The 22,189-nt window shown below is 49.0% G+C and overlaps 1 protein-coding gene across 4 annotated transcripts; it reads right to left on the bottom strand.

Annotated features, from left to right (window-relative positions):
• Nucleotides 1-1,919: 1,919 nt before the first annotated feature.
• FLCN (folliculin) lies at nt 1,920-21,364 on the bottom strand. Of its 4 annotated transcripts, none has more exons than XM_003800719.3 (13): nt 21,084-21,364; nt 19,770-19,927; nt 14,661-14,931; nt 13,437-13,583; nt 12,488-12,709; nt 11,471-11,631; nt 9,717-9,808; nt 8,055-8,242; nt 6,495-6,608; nt 5,656-5,779; nt 4,458-4,589; nt 4,253-4,358; nt 1,920-3,508 (listed from the first exon to the last, which is right to left on the bottom strand). In XM_003800719.3, the coding sequence occupies exons 3-13, from the start codon at nt 14,907-14,909 to the stop codon at nt 3,307-3,309; spliced, it is 1,737 nt and encodes a 578-aa protein (XP_003800767.1). In that variant the 5' UTR covers nt 14,910-14,931; nt 19,770-19,927; nt 21,084-21,364; the 3' UTR covers nt 1,920-3,306. The 4 variants fall into 4 exon arrangements, with proteins under 4 accessions (XP_003800767.1, XP_023363203.1, XP_012667446.1 ...); XM_023507435.1 differs by having other exon boundaries at nt 19,801-19,927; XM_012811992.2 differs by having other exon boundaries at nt 19,818-19,927.
• Nucleotides 21,365-22,189: the final 825 nt, after the last annotated feature.

Raw genomic sequence — 22,189 nt, 5'->3', positions numbered from 1 at the left:
TATTGTCAAAACAACATTAAGCAAAAGGAACAAATTGGGAGGCATCAATTTACCAAACTTTAAACTATACTACAAGGCTATAGTAACCAAAACGGCATGGTACTGGCACAAAAACAGAGGCACAGATGTATGGATCAGAACAGAGAATCTGAATAGAAAATCATTCTCAGGTTGCCATCTGGTCTTTGACAAAGCAGAAACATACAATGGAGAAAAGAATCCCTATTCAGTAAATGGTGCCGGAAAAACTGGTTAGCCATACATAAAAGACTGAAACAGGATCTGCACTGTCCACTATTCATAAAAATTAATTCATGATGGACAACAGGTGGAAAAACACTTACAGATACTAGCATAGGCAAAGAATTTATGAAGACCTCAAAATCAATCATAGCAACAACAAAAATAAATGGGACCTGACCAAAATTAAAAACCTTCTGCACAGCCAAGAAAATAATCAATAGGGTGAATAGATAACCTACAAATTGGGAGAATTATTTGGATGCTATACATCTGATAAAGGGCTGGTACCCAGAATCTATAAAGAACGCAAGCAAATCAGTAAGCAAAATAAATAAATAAATAAAATAAAATCAACCCCATAAAAAAGTAGGCAAAAGATATTTATTTATTTGAGACAGAGTCTCCCTTTGTCACCCTCAGTAGAATGCTGTGGCATAATATCTCACAGCAACCTCAAATTCTTGGGCTCAAGCAATTCTCTTATCTTAGCCTCTCAAATGGATGGGACTACAGGCGCCTGCCACAACACCCGGCTATTTTTAGAGATGGGGTCTCTCTCTTGCTCAGGCTGTCTCAAACCTGTGAGCTCAGGCAATTCACCCTCCTCAGCCTCCCAGAGCACTGGGATTATAGTCATGAGCCTCCATGCATGGCCCCTAAAAGAGCTTTTTAAAAGATAGACTAATGGCCAAAAAACACACACAAAAAATGTTCAAAGGCTATAATTGTCAGGCAAATCAAAAGCACAAGAAGTATCACCTAATTCCAATGAAAATGGCTTTGACCTTCTTTTTTTTGAGACAGAGTCTCACTATGTGGCCCTTGGTAGACTGCCATGGCATCACAGCTCATAGTGACCTCAGGTGCCAGCCACAACACCTGGCTATTTTTTTGAGGCAGTTGTTTAGCTGCTTTAGCAGGCCTGGGCTGGGTTCAAACCTGGTGTATATGGCTGGCACCATAACCACTGTTCTACAGGTGCCAAGCTGAGAATGGCTTTAATAAAAAGTCCTAGGACACAAACACGGGCATGAACACGGAATGATAAACTGTTGGTGGGACTGCAAACTAGTGAAACCTCTATGGAAAACAGTATGGAAACTCCTCGAAGAACCAAAAGCAGACCCACCATTTGATCCAGCATACCCACTACTGGGTTTTTACCCAAAGGAAAAGAAGGTATTTTACAAAAACGATTCCCGCACTCAAATGTTTATAGCAGCACAATTCACAAGTGCAAAGATGTGTAAACAACCCAAGTGCCCATAACTACACAGAGTACTACTACTTAGCCATAAAGAGAAAAGGTGGACTAATACAATACCTCTTGTAGTAACCTGGATGGAATTAGAAATCATTCTAAGTGAAACATTGTGTGAGTGGAAAAACAAACACCACATGTATTTAGTACGAAATTGGAACTAATCAATCAATAGTCACGTGCACATATGGAAATAACATGCATCAAAAATCAAGTTGGGGGAGGGGAGAGGTAAATTCACATCTGATGGGTATAGTACACATTATCTGGGTGATGGGCACACTTCTAACTTTGACTCAAGCTGTACAAAAGCAATTTATGAAGCCAAAACATTTGTATCCCTGTAATATTCTGAAATTCAAAAGTATCATTAAAGGATGAGCCATTTCCTAAAGTTGAACAAAATGCTGGGCACAAGGTTCAGATACTCAAAGCAGATGTCTTTGAAATAAATGAGGGTCAACTAGAAACTCCACAGGCTGACTTTCAGGAGATTACCCAAGATCATTACTGCAGTATGAACTTTCACAGCACAGAGAACTGGCCACTCAATGGTGTTATTTTAACCAAAGTGTTTCCTGTGACTGAGTACAAGTAGCTACTAAACCAATAAAACCATGTAGTCAATGCTTACAAAAATATGTCTTTATTGTGTTCTAATGTTCTTGCATTAGACATATACCTAGTTATGTAAACTTAGTCTTCATGTTAAACATAAATTAAACACAAAAATTATAAACACACACAAAAATTATAAACAATTCAGCAAAACTGCCAGAAAATCCCTCCAAGCCATGAATCCTTACTGAAACTGTATGGTGGAGACATGTGGTGCACACATGTAGTCCCAGATACTGGAAGGACTGAAGGGGAGGATCACTAGAGCACTGAAGTTTGAGAGTTCAAACCAACCTGGATAATATGGCATATGTATGGTGAGATGATGAAATTGTCTTAAATCATAACACTTTGAAAACTGTTGGCTGTAGCCAAATGTCTATGTTGAAAGCAGCAATAAAAGCAAATAAGCACAAAAGTGATAGAGACTAAAAACTACAGGTCTCACCACATACAGTGAATTGGCCAAGTCAGATAACTTGATCCGACCCTTAAGCAGAGTATCACTGTTGAATGAAAAAGATCAGGGATTCGACCAACCAGTTACAGGTTAATTGTATAAGCAATGGCAGGAAATGCCTCAGAGGACAAGTCCCATGACTTTAGAACACAAATTTCAGAGGACCTGAAGATGAGGAAAAGATCCACTTCCCCCTCAAAGATTACTAGACACAGCTAAGGATTGAGCTGTGTCCTGAATATTCCCAACTCTAGCAAGACATTTATGCAAATGTCCCCCCCCCCCAGAAGATTCTTGCTGAGTTTGGGAATAGTTTGAATGTTACCCTGGAGAAATATGTCATTGCAGCTAACATACCCAGCCCGCATACAGCCTGACTTGTTTCTTTTACAGGTTTTGAGATCTCAATCTGTGAGAGGCCCACAGTGCTACACACTCCTCTTAAAGGGCACAAACCCAAGACGATCCTGTTGTCCCTGTGCCTCCCACGGCCTTCTTAGAGGCAGGGGTGATTCCCACAGCTTGTGAGAGGGTCTGAGACTGCACTAGTTCCACATCCCAGGGGGCTAGGACCAAGCTCAACCCCAATGGTTCCTGTTCCTAGAAGGACACTGCTCCATCTCAGCAGCTCAGAAATTCAAAGGACAGCACCTCTTGTCATGGAGCTGAGGGATAGTCTGTGGACTGCTGCCACTGTCTCCAGAAGGTGTGTGAGGCAGGTGGCTCAGTTCCGTGACTCTGAGGCTGTGGGACTGCGGACAGTAGACATGAGGTGCGACTTATACGTCTTGCTCAGGCCTGTCATCCAGAACTTCAACAGCTTGACGTTGTCCTCCTCAGATGCGCCAAGGATGCTCAGGAGCTTCTGAGTGTCCTCTTTGGGCCGACTATCCACCTTGGTGAATTTGAAAAGGACCTTCACCTTGCTGTGGAAAATCAAAGACAAAGAGTCAGACAGCAGAGGAACAGCCCCAGGAGTTCTTGGCACTGGCACACATGGCTTTGAGACAAGCAAGAATCAAATGTTGTGGCAGCTGGTGCCCATGCACCGTAGAAGCTCTCACTGGCTATGCTAACCCCGGGGAGTAAGCCTGGCTAGCCAAAAACTTTAACAAGAAACTGGTTGCTCCTAAGCCTCCCTACATTATTTGCAATCAGGACAATGTCTGGCTAAATGTGACAAAAAAGTTACGAAGAATCAAGGCAAGAGGAAATAGAGTAACTTGCTTTAAAGTAAAGGGAGGACATATGGGGTTTTCAGATTTTAAAAATTAATTAATACTCTGGTTTCTCTTCAGATCATATAAATCTTTCACCCTTTAAAAGTTAAGAAGCAAAGTACAGAGCTTCAGTCATGAACCTCATTTGTGTACTTGGAGTCCTTCCCTGACCTTTGGTATCTCTTAGAGCTGGGCACTGGGCACCGGGCACTACCCACAGCCCACAGAGCAGGTGCCTGGGCAGGAGACACAGGTCACCTCAGAGTCACCCATGCTAGTAAGTGGTAGAGCTGGTCTCGCGCCCACAGTCTCAGTCTCTACTCTGCCTCCCTCAGTGGCCACCGCTAGTCTTCTTTTGGAAATAGCTTCTGGTTTTTATCAGCAGAATGTGCTGTTGTCATTGGTTAGGAAGCAAAGCAGGGCTTTCAGGCTGAGGCTGAGAGCACTTACTTCATCCATTCCTCCTTGAGGCAGACCAGGCACTGGTCGACCACGTCCACTGATAGATTCTGGTTGGTCAAAGCTGCTTCAATCTTATTCAGGATGGTGGGGCCAACTGCAAAGAGGGGTGTCGGAAAGCAGGGGTGTCAGCACTAGGCAGAGACCGTGCTCTTCTGCCTCCTGAGGAAAGGCAGCCACGCTCAGAGGCACCCACCTCGGTCTGCAGCAACAGGGCTCCCACTGGTCACCACAAACTCATACTTGCTCAGAGGCTGCTCGTCCTCACAGCCGACCGGATGCAGAGTGGAGCGGGTGGCCACATGGACCTCCACGATGACAGCAAACTCTGTGGTCACACAAGACACACCATCTTGTTCTGTACTCACCTCACCTCCTAAATAAACCTACCTGAGTCTACCTCCAGATCACTTCACATCAACTAGGAAACACTACCAGGCAAAAGGCCTCTGAGAGTAATGGTTTGGTATTTAAAACCTTTTGCAGTTTATTTGTGAATAGAGTTAAGGATTACGTTGTACCTCTTTTAAACTAGTGATTTATCATACTATAATAGTCACCAATTACTTTATATACATCACTTCACAAGAAGTAAACCCAATGAAGATGGCCCCACTATTAGCCCCATTTTACAGATGGGGAGATAGAACCAGAGAAGTAATGGTCACACAGCCAGTAGTTCTAAGAACTTCAAGCCTCTCTGAAACCAGAGCCTGTGTTCCTAACACAACCCAGGAAAAAGGCAGTGCCATGCAGGGGGGCTGTATCACAGCCTGGGTGCTGAACAGGGTCTGTTGGTGGCACGTGAGTGTTTGCCTACCCCTCACAAATGTGCTCAGGGAAGTCACTAACTTGCCAGGAGGCTGACGCCTGGACATTCCTGACCAAAGGTGAGGGATGATCTGCCTTCTGGTTCTTTGTGGCAAAGGCACAAGCCCCAGCAGCACCAGTGGGTGTCAGAGAAAACCCCAGGCTCACAGAAGGAAGAGAAGACTGGAGAGGATGAGGAAGCAGAATGGGCAGGAAGAGAGCAGAGGGCCCAGCCAGGTGCAGACTCAACCAGAGCCCAGCCAGCCTCCTGTGGCATCGACTTATCATGACAATGGGCCCCCAGTGACCACATGTGTTGTTCTCAGTGCCCTCCTACCCCCAAGACTGTAACCTGTGGCCTGCTGAGAACCAAAGCCTCTACAAGATACATTCCCTCCCAAGCTGTCCCATCCAATCCTGCCTTGTGAAAACAGCCATGGGATAGGCTGGATCTATAATGTGGTTCCTGAATCTGGGGCCAGCAGGCCACATCCTCAAACCCATAATTAAGATCCAATTCCACTCAGGGCCCTGAGTGCAAAACTCTCTGCCCTGAGAGGCCTGCAGCCTGTGGTAGCACACACCTGAGGACAGCACGTGGGGGGGGATCTGCACATTTGGGCTGAGCCCCAGGAAGTTGCAGCGATATGCTTCTTCATACTGGATGCTGTCCTGGATGATGCGCACACAGCCCACCGGCAGCATGGTCTGAGGACAGAATGACACAGCCTGGCCTGTCTCTATCACCAAAATCCACGTGCCCTAGCAGCCCAGTCCAAAGCCTTCCTTCTCCCAGAGACATTGGGTCCCTCAGCCCATAGGGTGGCCTCCACACCAGGGCCCCAACTCTTGTGCTGCCCATGAGCCACACATCAATTCCCGCTGCCTTGCTTTGTGAAATTAACTTGCATTCTGTGCCTTCTCAGGTGTTTGTCCTTCTCCATCCCAGAGAAAGAAAACTTTCTTCAGACACTGTCACATTCATTTTTGTTCCCTCACAGGCTTCAGTAGTGATAGCACGGTCACCAGACCAGACCTGGCCTTAGCACCCACCGACCTCCATCACAGTGGGCTGTGCCTGCGGCCCATCCCGACTCATGGAGAGGCCCAAGCAGAGGAAGGCATCGTACCTACTGTGGCAGCTGGGAACAACTCCGATGGTTTCTTAGAGGGACTTGGGGATTGGAAGGGGTAGGGAGGGTAGTTAGTTATCATTCTATCAGAGGACAGCACAGATTCTTTCCATCAGGAATAAAAACCATCAACTGGAACTTTTAGCAGTGAAGGAAAAAAAAGAGGTCCTAAGATTCAGGCATGAGCCACTCATGAGGTCCCACACTGACCAGTGGAAGCACCTTCACTCCCACCTAAAGCCAGCGCCAGGCCAGTGTAGTCCTACAACACATGGGAAAGATGTTCTTACCCGAAGAACTTCAAAAGCTGAGTGGACAAGGTCCGTGTCTCTGCTTTTCCAGATCACCTGATTCCCCATGAGAACGTGCCAGGCCAACATGCGGAAGGATGGGGCACCGAGAACCTGAAATACAGAATGCAGGGCTTTCTGCATGATTAACAGAAGTATTTTTTCTCTCCCCTCCAATGCAACCTATAGTATTTCATTCATGTATTTAGTAATTTTCTGTATACAGCAAAGAAAGCTGAGGTCCCATGACGTGTCAGCACCCAGAAAAAACTAGAGCTTCTCCTCAACACCCCAGATCATGACTATATCCAGGAGGCCGCCCAACATGACACACTTCATACCGAGGTGCACAAGCCCAACACTCTGAATGTGTTTTTCTTTTTGGGGGGAGGGAGGTAGGGTTTTGCTCTGTAACACAGGCTGGAAGGCAACCGCATCATCACAGCTAACTATAGTCTTAAACTCCTGGCCTCAAGCATCTTCTCAGCCCAGCCTCCCAAGTGGCTGAGACTATAGGTACAATGCCACTATGCTTGGCTAATTTTTCTATTTTGGGGGAGATAGGGGTGTCTTGTCATGCTGATCTCCAATTTCTGGCCTCAAGTGATCCTCCTGCCTTGGCCTCCTAAAGTGCTGGGATTACAGGTGTGAGCTATCATGCCCAGCCTGAGAATGTCCTTTAGAGCTGCTGTTCCTTTGGTCTAAGGATAGTGCCTGCTTTTAGTTACCATAGCTTTATCTTTTACTTTAGAACAACCCCCTTCATTAACTCCCATGACATGGGGTCTGGCCTGTTGTTGCATGACTTCTAAGAAGCCAAACACAGCTTTGAAATAAAAACAATAAAACAAAAAAGAGGTCACAGTACCACATTTTACCAAACCCTAACACACTCAACATAGTCTCACCTCTAGTGGAATTCAAGATTCTTTCCAACTTTACTCCACATAAATAATAAACAGGATGATTTCAGCCAAATGCACAATTCTGATGGAATGAGGTTCCATCCAGAAGCCCCATGGAACACATGCCATTAAATCAGTCTCACTCCACTTTCAAGAACAGAAATAACTATCTTTTGATAAAACAACGATCATTTTGAAAATAAATATGGAAAATATAAAAAGGGGAAAACCTGCTCTTGTAATCAAGCAATCTTCTCCTTTCATCTGACCCCTGACCCAACACAGCCAAGGTCCTACTGTGGGATTAGAGTGTGTTTTGCCTTTGGTACCTCCCCCCACCCCCAGCCACCCTGCACATGCTGCATGCTCCATTTCTCCCCCATCCCATGTTCTGGATACACCACAGCTAGCACAGTTGGACAGAATTGTTCCAATTCTGTCAGGAGGTTCTAGAAGATTAAGAGGACCAGGGAACGCCAACCATCTTGGCCTTTCTTGGAAGACACCACCTACATTGTCACTAAGGGGGAGAAGCACTCATCCTGCAGCCCTGCTGGGCTTTGAAGATAATGGGCCCAAAGATAAGAGTGTGCTGAATGGGGAAAGCTGTCCTCTTCCCCAGGTCAAGGGTGTGCTCTGCCCTCAGGCCACTCACCTGCCTCATGTGCCGCAGGGACTTGAAGACCGTCTTCCGGGGTTGCCAGCTGCCCCGGCTAGAGAGTGAGGAGGAGCCTACTGTGCATGGGGTCAGCTCCCGCCCTTCCACACCATCTGGCAACATAGTGACTTTATCCTCTTCTTCAGCCTCAGAGTTATCCCAGCTTTCTGATTCCTCTTCTAAGTCTGCAAGACACGTGACAAAGGCAGTTACAGAATATGCTGCCCTTCGGATGCAACATTCTCTTTGAGTGACTTTAGCCCTAGGCCAACTAGTGCCTGACTTTGGGCTGTGGCAGCCGCCTGTGCTGCCTATTGCCCCAAATGAGTAAAGAGGCTCAGCATCTGCAAACTCAGGACAACATAGTGAGCCTTAGGAGCACCTACTTAAGGCCCACAGGCCATTCGTTGTTGCCAACACTGTGTGTGTGTGTCCAGTTAGCATACCCTGTCCAGCATTGCTCTCAGGAGTCCATGCATCACCTTGTTTAATCTCCATTATCCTATCAGCACCACTGTCACCATTCCACAGATGAAGAAATGTCACCCCCATGAACCTTTGTGGCAGCTCTCATAAACGACCACATCTCCATTTTGTGCCACGAGACCCACAGGGCAGGGAGTGCCTGAGGAGCATAGCCGGGACTTGGAACCAGGGCTGGTTGACTCTTAAGGGGTGTGCCCTGAATCTGGCTGGTGTCCAGCTCCTCTCTGCCCACACTGCAGCTTGAAATATAACACAGTGTTATGTCCTGTGTGTGCAGCACTTGTACAGCTTCTCCAGGCTTTGCTCTGTGCCAGGCAACCTTACTAAGACTCTGCCCCTGCCACATGCACCAGCACGAACACTCATGACTGGCACAACAGGAAACGGTCCTAGGACTGCAAGATGCGGAGATAGCCTCAGGGTACCTCTTCTCTGAGTAAGCTGCTGGTGCTGAAACCCTGCTCAGAAAAGCTGGCATTAGTGTACGTCTGAACAAGTCAAGCACTTGCTTGTAGAAGGAGCACCCCTGAGCCAAACACAGCTATCCAAATGGTCAGTCATTTGCAATATGAAGCTCAGGAAGCATTACTAGTGACAAAGTGCACACATATCACGGGTCTGAGTGCCCACGCCACTGCTGGAACCATGGACCTGGAGCACTGAAGATCAAATCAGCCCTGGCAGATGCTCAGCAGAACAGAGACCAGAGGTCCTGGTGGGGGTAAGTTGCACCAGGGTCCCTAAGAAGTTTGCTGAATACAGCAGGGCTTTGTCCCTGATGTAGAGGACATTAGGAACCCAGGGGAGGCCTGGGAGGTGGGAAGAGCACTGCCCTCAATGCAAAGCTTGGGTTTGACTGAAAACATAGCACTTTTGCTTTACTAAAGAGATGACCTCCAAGGTCAAGCACTTGGCTAGCCTTATAAAACAGAAAGAAACCATCAGCCAAATCTTTCCACAATTGATCCAATTGTGGATTTTCCCAGCTTGCCTGGGGAATAGATTCTTTCACCTGACTGTCAAAGGAAGTAGGACAGGAACTCACAAACACACCAAAACCAGTGGCAAACTGTCACAAAAACACACTCTAGGTCCCTTTCTACCAGGACAGCAGATGGTGGCTCCTGAGGGTTACCATGGACAGAGGCCCCAGCAGTGGCACCCCAGCCTCACCAGCAAGTTTCTCCATTTGGACCAAGGTGTCTTCTGTCGGTGCACCCTCCAGAAGCTTCTCAGTCAGCCGGCTGCCACATGCTTTCAGGAGCCTGAAGAACACAGTACCAGACATGAGCCGTCTTGCCAAAGGAAAAACCAAACCTGACACTCACTACCTCAATCTAGCTACCAGTTTGCAGGAAACATGAGTATAAAAGAAGCATAGAAGAACACATGAGTGGTGCCCACCACCCGCACAAGGCCACACCAGCAAGATCCTGAATGCAGGTGATTTTGCAAGCCAAGTGACAAGGTCTCTCACTAAAAGCAAGGGGAAAAAGGGGGGGATGGGGCAGAAGGAAAATTATAGTCAACAGAAGCTTGGGATACTGTTCTGACCGCAATCCAAGAGAAAAATTTTCTTTCTTTCTTTTTTTTTTTTTTTTTACTTTTTGTAGGCTGTAGTGCAATGGCATCATCATAGCTTACTGGAGCCTTGAATTTGGGGGCTCAAACAATCCTCTGCTTTAGCTTCCCAAGTTCTGGCTAATTAAGATTTTTAAAAATAGAGATAAGGTCTCACTGTATTGCTCAAACTGGTATGGAACTACTGGGCTCAAGTCATGTACCCGCCTCCACCTCCAAAGTGCTGAATAACAGCAGCCCAGGACTGGGTTTGGACATGAGATCCTAGATTTCAAGCTAAGGCTCCAAAGGAATTTGGGGAGAATTTGCAGACAGAGTCTCTAGAAGGAGTGAATATATTCCTCAATAGGAGGAAGAGGAAACAGCTTGCATCTAAAGGACAGACTGGTGGTTCTCAAACACATCCGAAAGTTCACTAATCTCTCTTCTTGAGATGGGACACTAAACCCTTTCAACTGGCTTGGGCTTGGTGACGTGGTACACTTGTACCAAACAGGGAGTCCTGGAAGTGACAGCATATATCTTCTGAGCCCATGCTGTAAGACCTGTGGATTCCACCTCATTCTCTTTTTCTTTTTTGAGAAAACATCTTACACTCTGTTGCACAGACTGGAGTGCCATGGCATCAACATAGCTTACTGCAGCCTCAAACTTCTGGCCTCAAGTGATTCTCCAGCCTAAGTCCCCTAAATAGCTGGGTCTAGGTGTGTATCACAATACTCAGTTAATTTTGTTATATTTTTTGTAGAGATGAGGGGTCTCAAATCCTGGCCTCCAGCAATCCTCCCACCTCTGCTGGTTAAAATGCTAAGATTACAGGCATGAGCCACCAAGGCCAGCCCTACCTTATTCTCTTGGCTCACTCTAGGGAAGCCAATTCCAGGTCCATATGGCAAGCTGAGGCCTCCTGCCTACAGCCAGCCATAGAAGGTAAGCAGCCCTTCAGTCAAAACTCAACTGTCTGAGTTGCAGCTGACAAAGACACTCTTAGATCCTGAGCCAGAGCCACTCAGCTAAGCCACCTCTGACTTCTTGACCTATGGCAACTGAGATAAATGTTTTACTATTGATTTTAAAAAGGGAGGAGATTACTGGTCTTGGTACATAAACTTTTTTTTAACATATTGGGAAGGGAGTTCCATCTCAATATGCTTTCTACACACTAGGGGCAAGAGGCCCAGAGGATAAGGATGCTGGGCCCAGTTCTATGTTACATGAGTACATGTGGGCTGAAGCTCGATGCCAGGCTCAGACAAGGACTGTCCTCCCATATTGTGGACAGTCTCCCCCTCATGTCATGACTGTTCTTACTCTAACACCCGCTAAAAGGCCTGGGATATTGTTACCAAGCGAAAGAGGTGTGAAGACATGCCCACAAGTTGTCATCGCTAGTCAGCGATGTCAGTGAGCGGGCAGCGTTGCCATTCCTCTGGTGCAGGAACGGAGTGAAGGCTGTGTTCATCCTCTGGGCACGCTGGGGGCATCCAAACTGCTCTGCCTCGAACACCTGAAATGCAGAGGGAAGGGCAGCCTTTTTAACAAAGTCAGACTCACTGGCAATCAAACCCAGCTCATCCATAGCAAACTTCACAAATCTGATCCCCAAGAGCTCTGTCCTGCTCTGTTCTCACGATGTAGAACACAGCAAGTCTGATAGTCTGACAATTCCAAACATTGTGGCTTTGCCTTCCAGGCTAGGCTGGGGGCCACCTGAGAACAGGAATTGGTCAAGAGTCTCTGTCCACTCTCCTGTGGGTGACTCCTTAGGCGCTTGAGGGGATGCAAGCTGCAGGCCTATGGAGGTGGCCATCAGCACTGTGTTTCTAGGTCTCTGCCTTCCAAACCCACTGCTCAGACCCTGAGGTGAGGGACATGTGACTAGCTCCAGCCAACAAAGTGAGGGAGAAACAAGGCCCCTAGGCACCTCATGGTCGGAAGAAGCAACGTTCCAACATGGCCACTGCTATGCCAGTGGGTAACAACAGTGAACTGACGCCCTGCCCTGCAACAGCACACAGGGCAGGAACAGGAAATGGGCCCCGCAGAGTGATGCTGCTGAGATGTGACCGCTGTTGTCACCGGAGTGTGACCTGGCTTGTCCTGAGACAATGCCACAGCCAGAGGTCTACGTTAGGTGGTTGGTCTCAATAAGATCAACAGTCTGAGACAAAGGTCAGAGGAAGCACAGACATTAGTGCAGAACCAAGGTTCTGACGCCAGAGTGGAATAAGACAAGAGGCAGGAGAGGCCAGGGCAGCAGACTGAGAGGGTCAGAGTAGCCTGGACCCCAGCCCTACCCTTGGCACAGAGACACCCCAAGCGGCATGAGGCCCCCGCTATGGCACCTTGCACTAGGACAACACCTTGAGCGCCTTGCTCTGGAGCTCATCAATGATGCCCCGGACCTTCCCCAGCAGGAAGGGCCAGGAGTTGATGAGATAGATCCGGTCCATCATTATGGCGATGATGCTGTACCAGCGCTGAAAGCCCCTTGCCAGGCTGTCCTTAATGAAGAAGGTGTGGCTGAACACAAAGCCATGCTGCTCGTCTCCAAAGAAGATGGGGCCCTCGCGGCCAGGGCAGACCTGGGGAGAGGATAGTGACTTAGCACAGCCCTTCTCCCATCAGCAATGTCATATCAAAGCCTCAGCTGGCTTTTCTTCCTGCAAGACCCAGCCAGTCTTGATTATAGGGAGAGTGGCAAGGGAGGGTGAAAGTGGGGGACTCTCTACTCTCTGCCACTGTGGTCAGGCTTCCTAAAGACAACATTTGTCATCATGGAATGCAAGGGCCAATAGAGGTTTGCTGTTTTTTTCTACCTTGAGCCACAATAACCCCTGTACAAATACCACATCTCTCCTAGACTCTGAATTCTCTGTGACTGACAAAAACCTAAGACTTAAAACCTAAGCTCAGCAGTGGCTGCTGTGTAGTTTGGGAACAAATTGATCTATTCTCAGCAGGCTCTAAGGAGTACAATTACTAAGGCTGAGAATGAGCACTGAGACAATAAAAAAAGGGGCATTTGACAAAGTGAACTATGACTCTTAGAAATATGTCAGAAATATACACATTAGGAACGGACAAATAATAGAAGTTTGGTGCTTAAAGTGAATAACTAGTCCCCACTCTTGAAACCGGTGCATCCAACACGACTTAGTCTTCAAGTTCTGCACAACTGCAGCATCCTGTCCCCTCTCAGTGAGGAAGAAGCACCCACCTTCCTCCCCACAACCTGTGCTGCCCTTGGGGGTGCCTGGCAGTGAATGAGCTCCCACAGAGACAGGTCCACAGCCACACACAGATGCTCACCTCACAGCTCAGGCTCCGGACACAGGCCTGGCGGACAATGCTGAACAGCTGGGGGTGGTTGGGATGCTGGTGACTGACATATTTAATGGAAGTCTCTTTATCGTGGCTGATGTACCCTGGATGGCCTGCAGCAAGTGACCGGCAACCCTGTGCCCCATAAGGAAAAAAAAATTAGTTGGGAAACAGGTTAAGAACAGTCCAATGCTTATGCAAATCTTGACTTAGGAAACTATTTCTGCATAAAAACAACTGGCTTTTAGGCTTATATTTACCTGAGAATTTACATGTTTCCTAAATAGGAGAAATCCAGGACACTGAGATCCCAGTGGTTGCAGAGGACAGAACAGACCTTACTAGCCGAGAGCCCCCACAGCAGGTTTTACAACAAGAGCTCTTCCTACCCAAGACAAAGTGAGGTTGAGATGGGAAGCAGCAACCCCAGGACACAGGGCTAGCAAGGGGCACACAATGTATTTGACCTACTTTTTTAGATGATTCATCACCCCCCACCTCACACCCACTCCTCAAGCCTCTGTCCTCAGTTTTGAACACCTGCAGGGCCTTAGGAAGGCATGGAGGCCAGCCCTCCCTGAGACACAGAACTCTTTCTGCAGAAACCCCAAACCTGGCTCAAGGACCCTCACACTGAGCCTCCCTTCCCTCCTGCTCCTGCTGCCCTGGTCTGAGGTGCCCCCCAACTTCTGTCCCCTCATCCCTCATAGGTGATTCCAGCAGCAGATAAATCTCTTATATGCCTGCTTCTCAGTAGAGCCTGACAAATGAGGTACGCTTGTCTGTGCCTGCTGGCAGATCCAATACCCAGCCCTGGTTCTGGGTACTGACTCAGGCCCTCCAGGCATAGTGGCCATCTGTTAGAGGAAACATACTAACTTCCCAGAGCTCAATGTGGAACCTTGGAGATCCACGAGGAGAAAATTGCTGGAAGCACCGGGCTGCGGAAACCCCTACCCAGCATAGGCTATGGCATGAACGCAAGGTGAATGCCATGGCAGAGAGGCACAGAGTGTGTTAAAAAAGCTAAAGTCAGGATGAACGGGAAAACCAAATGGGCACAAAGAGGCACATACCAGCCATGGAGCTCCCCAGGGAACTGTTTCAGCCCTGAAGCCCTCAACCCGAGCTCATGGGACTGCAAGACCTCCTGCCTACTTCCATACTTCCTACAAGAGAACAAAACATCCCTGAGACCCCAGAGACACTTGCCTCACACATGTCTGACTTTTTGGGCCCAGGGCTGCTGGACTCGGTGCTGGCCCCTTCTGCTGGGCTGTGTGCGCGAATCCGGCTGCTCATCTGAATGCCGCCTTCCTCCTCCTCACCCTGCTCACCCTGGCTGGGGCAGTCCCTGTTCCCCGCACCTTGAGGAAGTGGGGCATGCAGGACCTCAGTGCAGAAGAGAGTACGGGGTCCATGGAGCTCGCAGAAGTGACACAAAGCAACAATGGCATTCATGGTGCCTGGAGACAGCAAAGGCCTGAGGATCAGGAGGGTGAAAATGTCAGCTGACAGCACTTGTTCACCCTGTGAGATCTCCCCTGCACCTCTGGGGCAAAGGGGGCCCCTGGTGTTGGCAGTAGATGCCCCAGGGCAGCTCACTGCACCTGAAGCCTTGCCCTGCAGGCAGAAGGACCCAGCAAATGTGTACCCAGCGAAGGGACCTCTCTAAAGAACCCTTGGCCTTTTATTTATATTGCTTCAATGGGGTTTGCCATGTTTGGGATGCTGCCAGAGGTGAGGGGAGATCTCACCCCAAGCAGTGCTGTGGGATACCCACTCTGCACCGATGCTACCCAGGGCCTAGGAGAGCCCAGAAGAAGACAGGCACGGTCCCTGTGCATGGGCAATTCCGGCATACAGAGTACAGAATGTGAGTGGTAAGCATACATCAAATCTTTGGGTACAACTATGCTGGGGCCTGAGGACAATGGAACAGAGAGAAGATGCTTCCCTGGGTAACAAAATAGCAAAACACAGCAAACCCCACTGAAGCAACACAAATAAAAGGCCAAGGGTTCTAAAAGGCCAAGGTGTGGTGAGCTGCCCTCACACAGCTGGCTCCTAGGAGGAGGGAGAAGGGAAGACTGCTCCTTCCCATGGGTGAGAGGGCTAGGGTGGAGAGCACTGGCAGGAACGGGGGGTGGGGAGGGGGACGGACTAGAGGGATCAATGCTGCTGCTGGGGGGTATTGGATCAGGGAGCATCAGGGCACAGGCAGACAGAATAAGATGAAATGCACGAACTCTAGCTGTGACATTCGTGATGTGTTCTGACCACCTCGACTGCTCTCTGGTGGGAGGCTGATTACACAGTCCCTTCCAGGCCATGGAAAGAAAAGACTATTCAGAGACTGAAGAGGTTTTGGTGGGTTCAGAGGAGAGACACGGGATAGGGATTTGACTTTAAAAGACTCATTCAGGCCGAAGTGCAGAAAGTAGACTGCAGGGGACCAGGTAGAAGTGGGAACGGTGCTCCTAAGGCAGGGCAGCAAACTGCAGGACAGATGGGGCACAGGGCTCAAAGAAAAACTGGGAAGAATGGGGAAGTGGGGACAGGAGGAGGCCCAGCAGGGCTTCCACAGAGCTCAGACCCTAAGGGAGGAGGACCTGGCCCAAGTGACAACATGGCCAGGAAGGCAGGAGGGGAGCTCCAGGATCACCCAGCAACCAGGTGAACAAAGTGTTTTAATGGAATGTCACCCAGAAGGCAGAGACAGATTGGCTCACAGCCCCAGCAGGGAAGGAAACCTGGTTGTGTACACATGATGGCAGGGCTGACCCTAGAGGACACTGTGCCAAGTAAAACAAGCCAATCACAGAAAGGACAAACACGGCCTGATCCCACTCATATGGAATAACCAGAGCAGTCAAATGCAGGGAGACAGGAAGAATGGGGGCTGCAGGGACAGGGAGGGGAGAACGGGAGCACCTATTTAGCAGGAACAGTTTCATGAGAGGTATCCTTGGGGGGAGTGCTGCAGCCCCACAACAGTGTGATGTACTCAGTGACATGGGACTGTGCATTTAGCAGTGGCTAAAGTGGAAAATTTTATGTCAAGTATATTTTTTCACAATTCATAAAAAAGGACAGAGTGGCCACCTGCAGAGCAACATGGAGGCCACCAGTGACGTGAACAAGAGCACCTTTGATGGAGAAAAGGCTTGAGGGAATGAATCCAAACAACCCTTCTCAGAGTTTCTGTGGCAATGTGACAGGAATAAGGCAGCACCTAGGGGGAGGTGGAGTCAAGGCAAGCATGGCCACAGCACAGCAGAGTGGACTTCACACTCCATACAGAAGAGGCAGATACACAGGCCTCTCTGGGGAAAACCAAGGGAGACTCTGAGGATGGGGGCTTGGCCACTGGGTTCAGACAAGTAGAGAAACGTTCTAGAAATAAGACCACAGGAAGAAGGAAACAGCAGCAGGGACAGCTGCAGCCACAGCCTGACATGTGACAGAGGCGGCCATGTGGCCAGATGGAGGAGGGTCTGGAGTGCTGGGCTAGGATAACTATGTGTTCTCCATACCATGCTGTCCAATATGGTGGCCATAGCCATGTGTGGCAACTTAAGTTTAAATTAACAAGGCAAAAGCTCATTCCTTTCTCACTGACCGGTCAGGTATGGCTGGAGGCCACTGCATTGAACAGTGTGGATTAGAGGATGTCTCTGCCCCCAGAAAGCTCTATTGCATACCTTCGTTCCAGACAATAAGGAAACATTTAAATTTTGAATGTTGGCTCAGCGCCTGGGGCTCAAGCGGCTAAGGCGCCAGCCACATACACCTGAGGTGGCAGGTTCGAACCCAGCCGGGGCCTGGCAAAACAACGACAGCTGCAACCAAAAAATAGCTGGGCATTGTGGCGGGCGCCTGTGGTCCAGCTACTTGGGAGGCTAAGGCAAGAGACTCGCTTGAGCCCAGGAGTTGGAGGTTGCTGTAAGCTGTGATGCCACGGCACTCTACCCAGGGGGACAACTTGAGGCTCTGTCTCAAAAAAAAAAAAAAAAAAAAAAAAAAATTAAATTTTGAATGTTAAACCAAGTAGTGGACAGCAGCCAAGACCTTCTCTTTTGGGGACTTCCTCTTCCAATATGGAGCCAAGGGCTAGACATTCTTTGTCCTTACCCCTGGAGGGTAGGGCTTAGAGATGACCATGCCTAGTGAGACGGCTAAAGATGCCAAACCCAGGAGGAAGACAAGGCAGCAGCCAAGAGTGGCTATGCAGGGTGGTGGCAGGTTCAGAGGGTTCCCTGAACAGCCACCAGGACCAGCTGTGCCTGGGCTGTCCTTAGCTGCTCCACCCCACCCCTAAGAGTCCCCTATCAAAGGCTGTGTCTGGGGCCTGCTGCTCTGGCCCACTCACTAACACGGTGACCCACCTGATGTGTCTGTAATTGGCTTCTTGGCTGCCACAGCACCTACCCTTCTGCTAAGCTGGGCTAGAGCTCGAGTGTTCACACTGGAAATGGCAGAGACAGACAAAAGGTAGACATGTGTAGTCAGCAGGACTGCTGGGAGCCAGTTTGGGGGACCAGAGAGGAAGACAAAGGAGCTGGCAGGGTGTGGAGGGCCAGCGTCTGCAGGTATACTGGGGAGGGAGGCTGGGAGAGGAGAAAATGAGACAATGGGATGTTTAAACAGCTGAGAAATGTGGAGGGCTCCATGGAGATTCTGGGTCAGGATCAGAGAGGGCAGGGGAGGGTAGTGTTGGAACATTCTGCAGACCTTCACCTGGCTTACTCCTCCTTACCACTCAGCTTCCACTGGCATGTCTCATATGTCCCCTCCATCCCTATTAGCCCCTCCCCACTGCTGAGGGTTAGAGCCTGTATTGTCAGTGCTTCTCCTTTACACAAGAAGTCTCATAAAGGTAGAGACACTGCTCTAGCTGCTTATCCCGCAGTATCAAGTTCCTGACACGTAGGAGGCACCACATAAATGTGTGTTGAATGAATAAGTACATTGAAGAGTTTCCCACAGAGATGACAGTTGTTGCCACAGAAACTGGTGGTACCTACAGATGGGAGAGGCTCATGAGCATGTCCATCAGAAAAGACAGACGGAGTCTAGTGGCAGAGAACCCAAATGACCAGGGTTCAGTGAAGAGGCCACGAGGCTCACCATGGTGAAGTGAAGGAAAATGACGGTTTAACAATCCATTGTGTAAAAGAAGACAAGGTGACACTGATGGGACAGGTGGTAGAGGAAGGAGGAAAGGGTATCAGCATCCAAAGTAAAGGCAGAGACATTAACCCTGGAAAAGGAAGCCCTCCTTTGAGAGGCATAAAGGGAAGAGAAATAAGGTTTCTTCTAGCAAAACAGCCACAGGGCAGCAGTCCTTGGGTAAGTCTTACCCCATCTGCAGAACATCAACACCAACCTTTTACTTTGCAGAATCACACTTCTACCTTCCCGCCCTGACCATGTGAGGACCCTGCCCACAACAGCAGTCACACATGAAAACCTGATGTTTTCTAGGTAAGGGGAAAAAAAAACAAACCCAGAACTCTTTGAAGAGTAGTAGTCCTTGTAGCATGAAAAAATATTTCAAGTAGCTTAAAGCCAACCTCCAACTCATGTCATGAAATCTCAGGTGAGGATGTGGCGAGTCCCTGAGGCTTTGAATGGCTTAGCAGATCTTCACCTTTTGAGCACTAGCTGACAGCATCTGATAAAGGATCTCTTTAAATAAAAACATGTTATTTAAATATCTTTTGAAAATGTGAAATATCAAAAAAATATGAAGTCCTGTTCTTTCCTATATCATGCCAATCTAGCCTTTCGACTGCTGGCCTCGATGTTTCTCCTCTTTCCTCCTCAAGTGGGAAGGGGAAACCAGAGACAATGTTGCTAAGCTTCTTCCCAGCACCCAGGAATCCAGGATTAACACAGCCTATTACTCTTTTTTTCTGAGACAGTTTCACTTTGCCACTCTCGTAGAGTGCTGTACCATCATAGCTCACAGCAACCTCAAACCCCTGGGTTCAAGAGATCCTCTTGCTTCAGGCTCCTGAGTAGCTGGAACTACAGGCATCTGCCACCATACCCAGGTAGTTTTAGAGATGGGGTCTCGTTCTTACTCAGGCTGGTCTTAAGCTCAGATGATCCACCCGCCTTGGCCTCCCAGAGTGCTAGTATTATAGGCCTGAGCCACCATGCCTGGCCGGACTATTACTCTTATTATTTTTAACAAAAAGCACTAGTCTGAAAGTGTTCTGTATTTGGTTCTTGTCTCATGCCTGCCAGACCCCCCAGGCAGCCACTGGAAAGCAGAGGGGTGCTAGCTCCTGAGTTGAGTCACACAGTCCTCACCAACCAGGGGATGTCAAACGTGTCACTTAACCTCTCTGAATTCCATACTTAAGCTGAAGCCTTCTGGGGTTGACACCATCCGTGGGACCACGACTCTGGGCAGCATATATGGTCAGGCATTTATTCACTTTCCAATTCTTCTGTCTACCAGGAGTTTGCTGAAAAAAAAAAAAAAAAACTGGTGTGAGTATGCCCAAGTCTTCCTTTCCAAAAAGCTTTCCAGATCGAAGGAAGCAGGAGTCTTGCCCTGCCCAGTCTCTTCAACACCATACTCAAAGCAAGTTTTTACATCCCTTGATTAGACAGAGAGCCTGTTCACTTCCCTTTCCCACACAGGCTAAGCCACAGACCTGGACAGCGACATCTGCACTCCCCTTGGCTCCCTAGCCCTTCTGCTCAGTGCCCTCATCCCTCCAACCTATGGTCCCCTCACAGCAACATGGAAGACTACAGAGGCCGCCCCTAAGTAAGACCGACTTTAAAATAAGTACGGTATTATAAGGGATCTTGACCAGGGCGGCTGTGGAGCTGCCGTAACTTAGACTCCCACCAGAGCCTCATTCAGTCAGCGCTGGAGTCCCAGCAAGTGCAAGGTGGAAAGTTCTGCTGGGGATTACAGCAGTTCAGACTCACGCTGAGACTCTAGCTGTGTCTGCTGCCCACCTGGACCTCCGTTTACAGAGCTCCCGGACACGTGACACTAGACAGCTGGCAGAGTTTCACCCGCCGCTGTCAATTACTTTCAAAGTCAAGTCTACTGCCTCCAGCAGTATCTATTTCCAGCAAATTCCTCCTTGCCCCCTTGCAGGGGATCACCTTGGACCTCAATCCACAACAAGCTGATCCCAGGGCTAAACATTCATTCCAGATGGTAAGGACACGACAAGCTAATACCCGCCGAACCGGAGAGAAGCAGCACGTCGTCTCTCCGGAAGACACAAAGCTGGCCTCTGGACCATCGGCCCGAAGCACTGCCGCTGCCGTAGTGAGAAGGAAGACAGTCTCACGGCAACGTTAAATGAGCAAATCACTGACCTCGATGCAGGGTTCCAGCGCGGGCCACAATCTTTATCCCTACAGTATACAGACGCGCCCCTCTCCCCGCTCCCTCCAACCTCAGGGTTTCCGCACAACCACCATCCTGACCCCGCCCGCCCGCACGCCTCCGGACCCGGCGCACCCCGGAGCTCCGCCGCCCGAGCTTTCCGCTCCCCTGTCCCGCTCCCGGTTCCAGCACCCCCGCCCGAGTGCTCCCGGTGAGTCGTCGCCGCAGGCCGGGGGGGAGCAGGCCTGCTCCAACGCCACCACACTCACCCTCAGTCCCCGCGGTCGCCACAGCCTACGGTCCCAGAGCCCGCCCGGGGCGCGTGACTGAGCCGGGCCGTACTACCGCCCCGCCCCGTGGAGGGGGACTGCGAGGCTGTCCGAGGACTTTTTGCACTACGAGGCGACAGGGGCCGCGCCAGGTCCACACCGGGGACAGAGCTGGAGTCCTGAATTCGTGTCTGGTGGGAACCCGGGGCCGCAGCCCACATTTCCCTCTCCCGCCACCCCCGTGAAGAAGTAAGGAATGGTTCAGACCGCACCCAGGCGCTGCGGAGGAAACCATTGCAAACGCGGAGGGGGGAGGGTGGGAACCCTACAATTTAAAAACGTTTAAAAAGAGATTTGAGGAAAATGCAGCCAGCCTAAGACTTGCCACATACAAGAAAAACTAAAAAGGAGAAACTTGTGGGTTGTGACTTTTTTTTTAATTCCACCGCTGATTTTCAATAACCATTGAACCTGTCTTCTCCCCACAGTAGGAAGGCAGTGGTGGGAGCACTTGGCGCGGGAAGTGCTGGACCTGACCTCCCAATGGGCGCGGGAGTGCGCATGCGCCAGTCACAACTTCCCTCCCTCCCACTCTTCCCCCTCCTCTCCCTCCCACTTTCTCCTCCCTCCTCTTCCTTGTGCTCGTCCTGGTTTTTAAGGAAAACATAAGTCAATTACGGACTATCATATGGATACAGGTGGGCCTCGTGATTGAGACCAGATGCGTTCCTGAGAACGTCGGATATGGGTCACTGGGATTCCTGATGAACAGTGCATAAAGGATAATAATAATAACAATACTACAAAGGCTCATATAGGCCAATAATAATACAGTATAATAGTGTAATAATAAAACCTTTGTATCTTAATAAGTTACAGAAACTATTGTGCTCTTTCAATTTAAGCGAACAAAACATAAAAACATACAAAAAGTTTGATAGGAGATAGAACTTTCGAAAAAGAATATGAAAGGTTAACATTCACCTAATGTTGCATCCATGTCTTTTTTCCTGGAAGGGGCATTTTTGAGACAAGAAGGTGGGCTGACATTAATTAGAAAGTGATGATGAAGACAGTGGGTGCTGGAGAATCAGGATTTGACTCTG

Source organism: Otolemur garnettii, unplaced genomic scaffold, assembly GCF_000181295.1.
Source record: "Otolemur garnettii isolate 467f Iridium unplaced genomic scaffold, OtoGar3 scaffold00182, whole genome shotgun sequence".
NCBI lineage: Eukaryota > Metazoa > Chordata > Mammalia > Primates > Galagidae > Otolemur > Otolemur garnettii.
This window is presented reverse-complemented; position numbering and strand designations above follow the sequence as displayed.

Coding starts and splice junctions, on each gene's coding strand:
- FLCN (XM_023507434.1), bottom strand. CDS start 19,875: ATGCTGCCCAGAGTCGTGGTCCCACGGATGGTGTCAACCCCAGAAGGC. Junction 12,710..13,436: donor TCCGGAGCCTGAGCTGTGAG/GTGAGCATCTGT, acceptor TCCTCTCCCCAG/GTCTGCCCTGGCCGCGAGGG. Junction 3,509..4,252: donor CTCAAGGAGGAATGGATGAA/GTAAGTGCTCTC, acceptor GATTTTCCACAG/CAAGGTGAAGGTCCTTTTCA.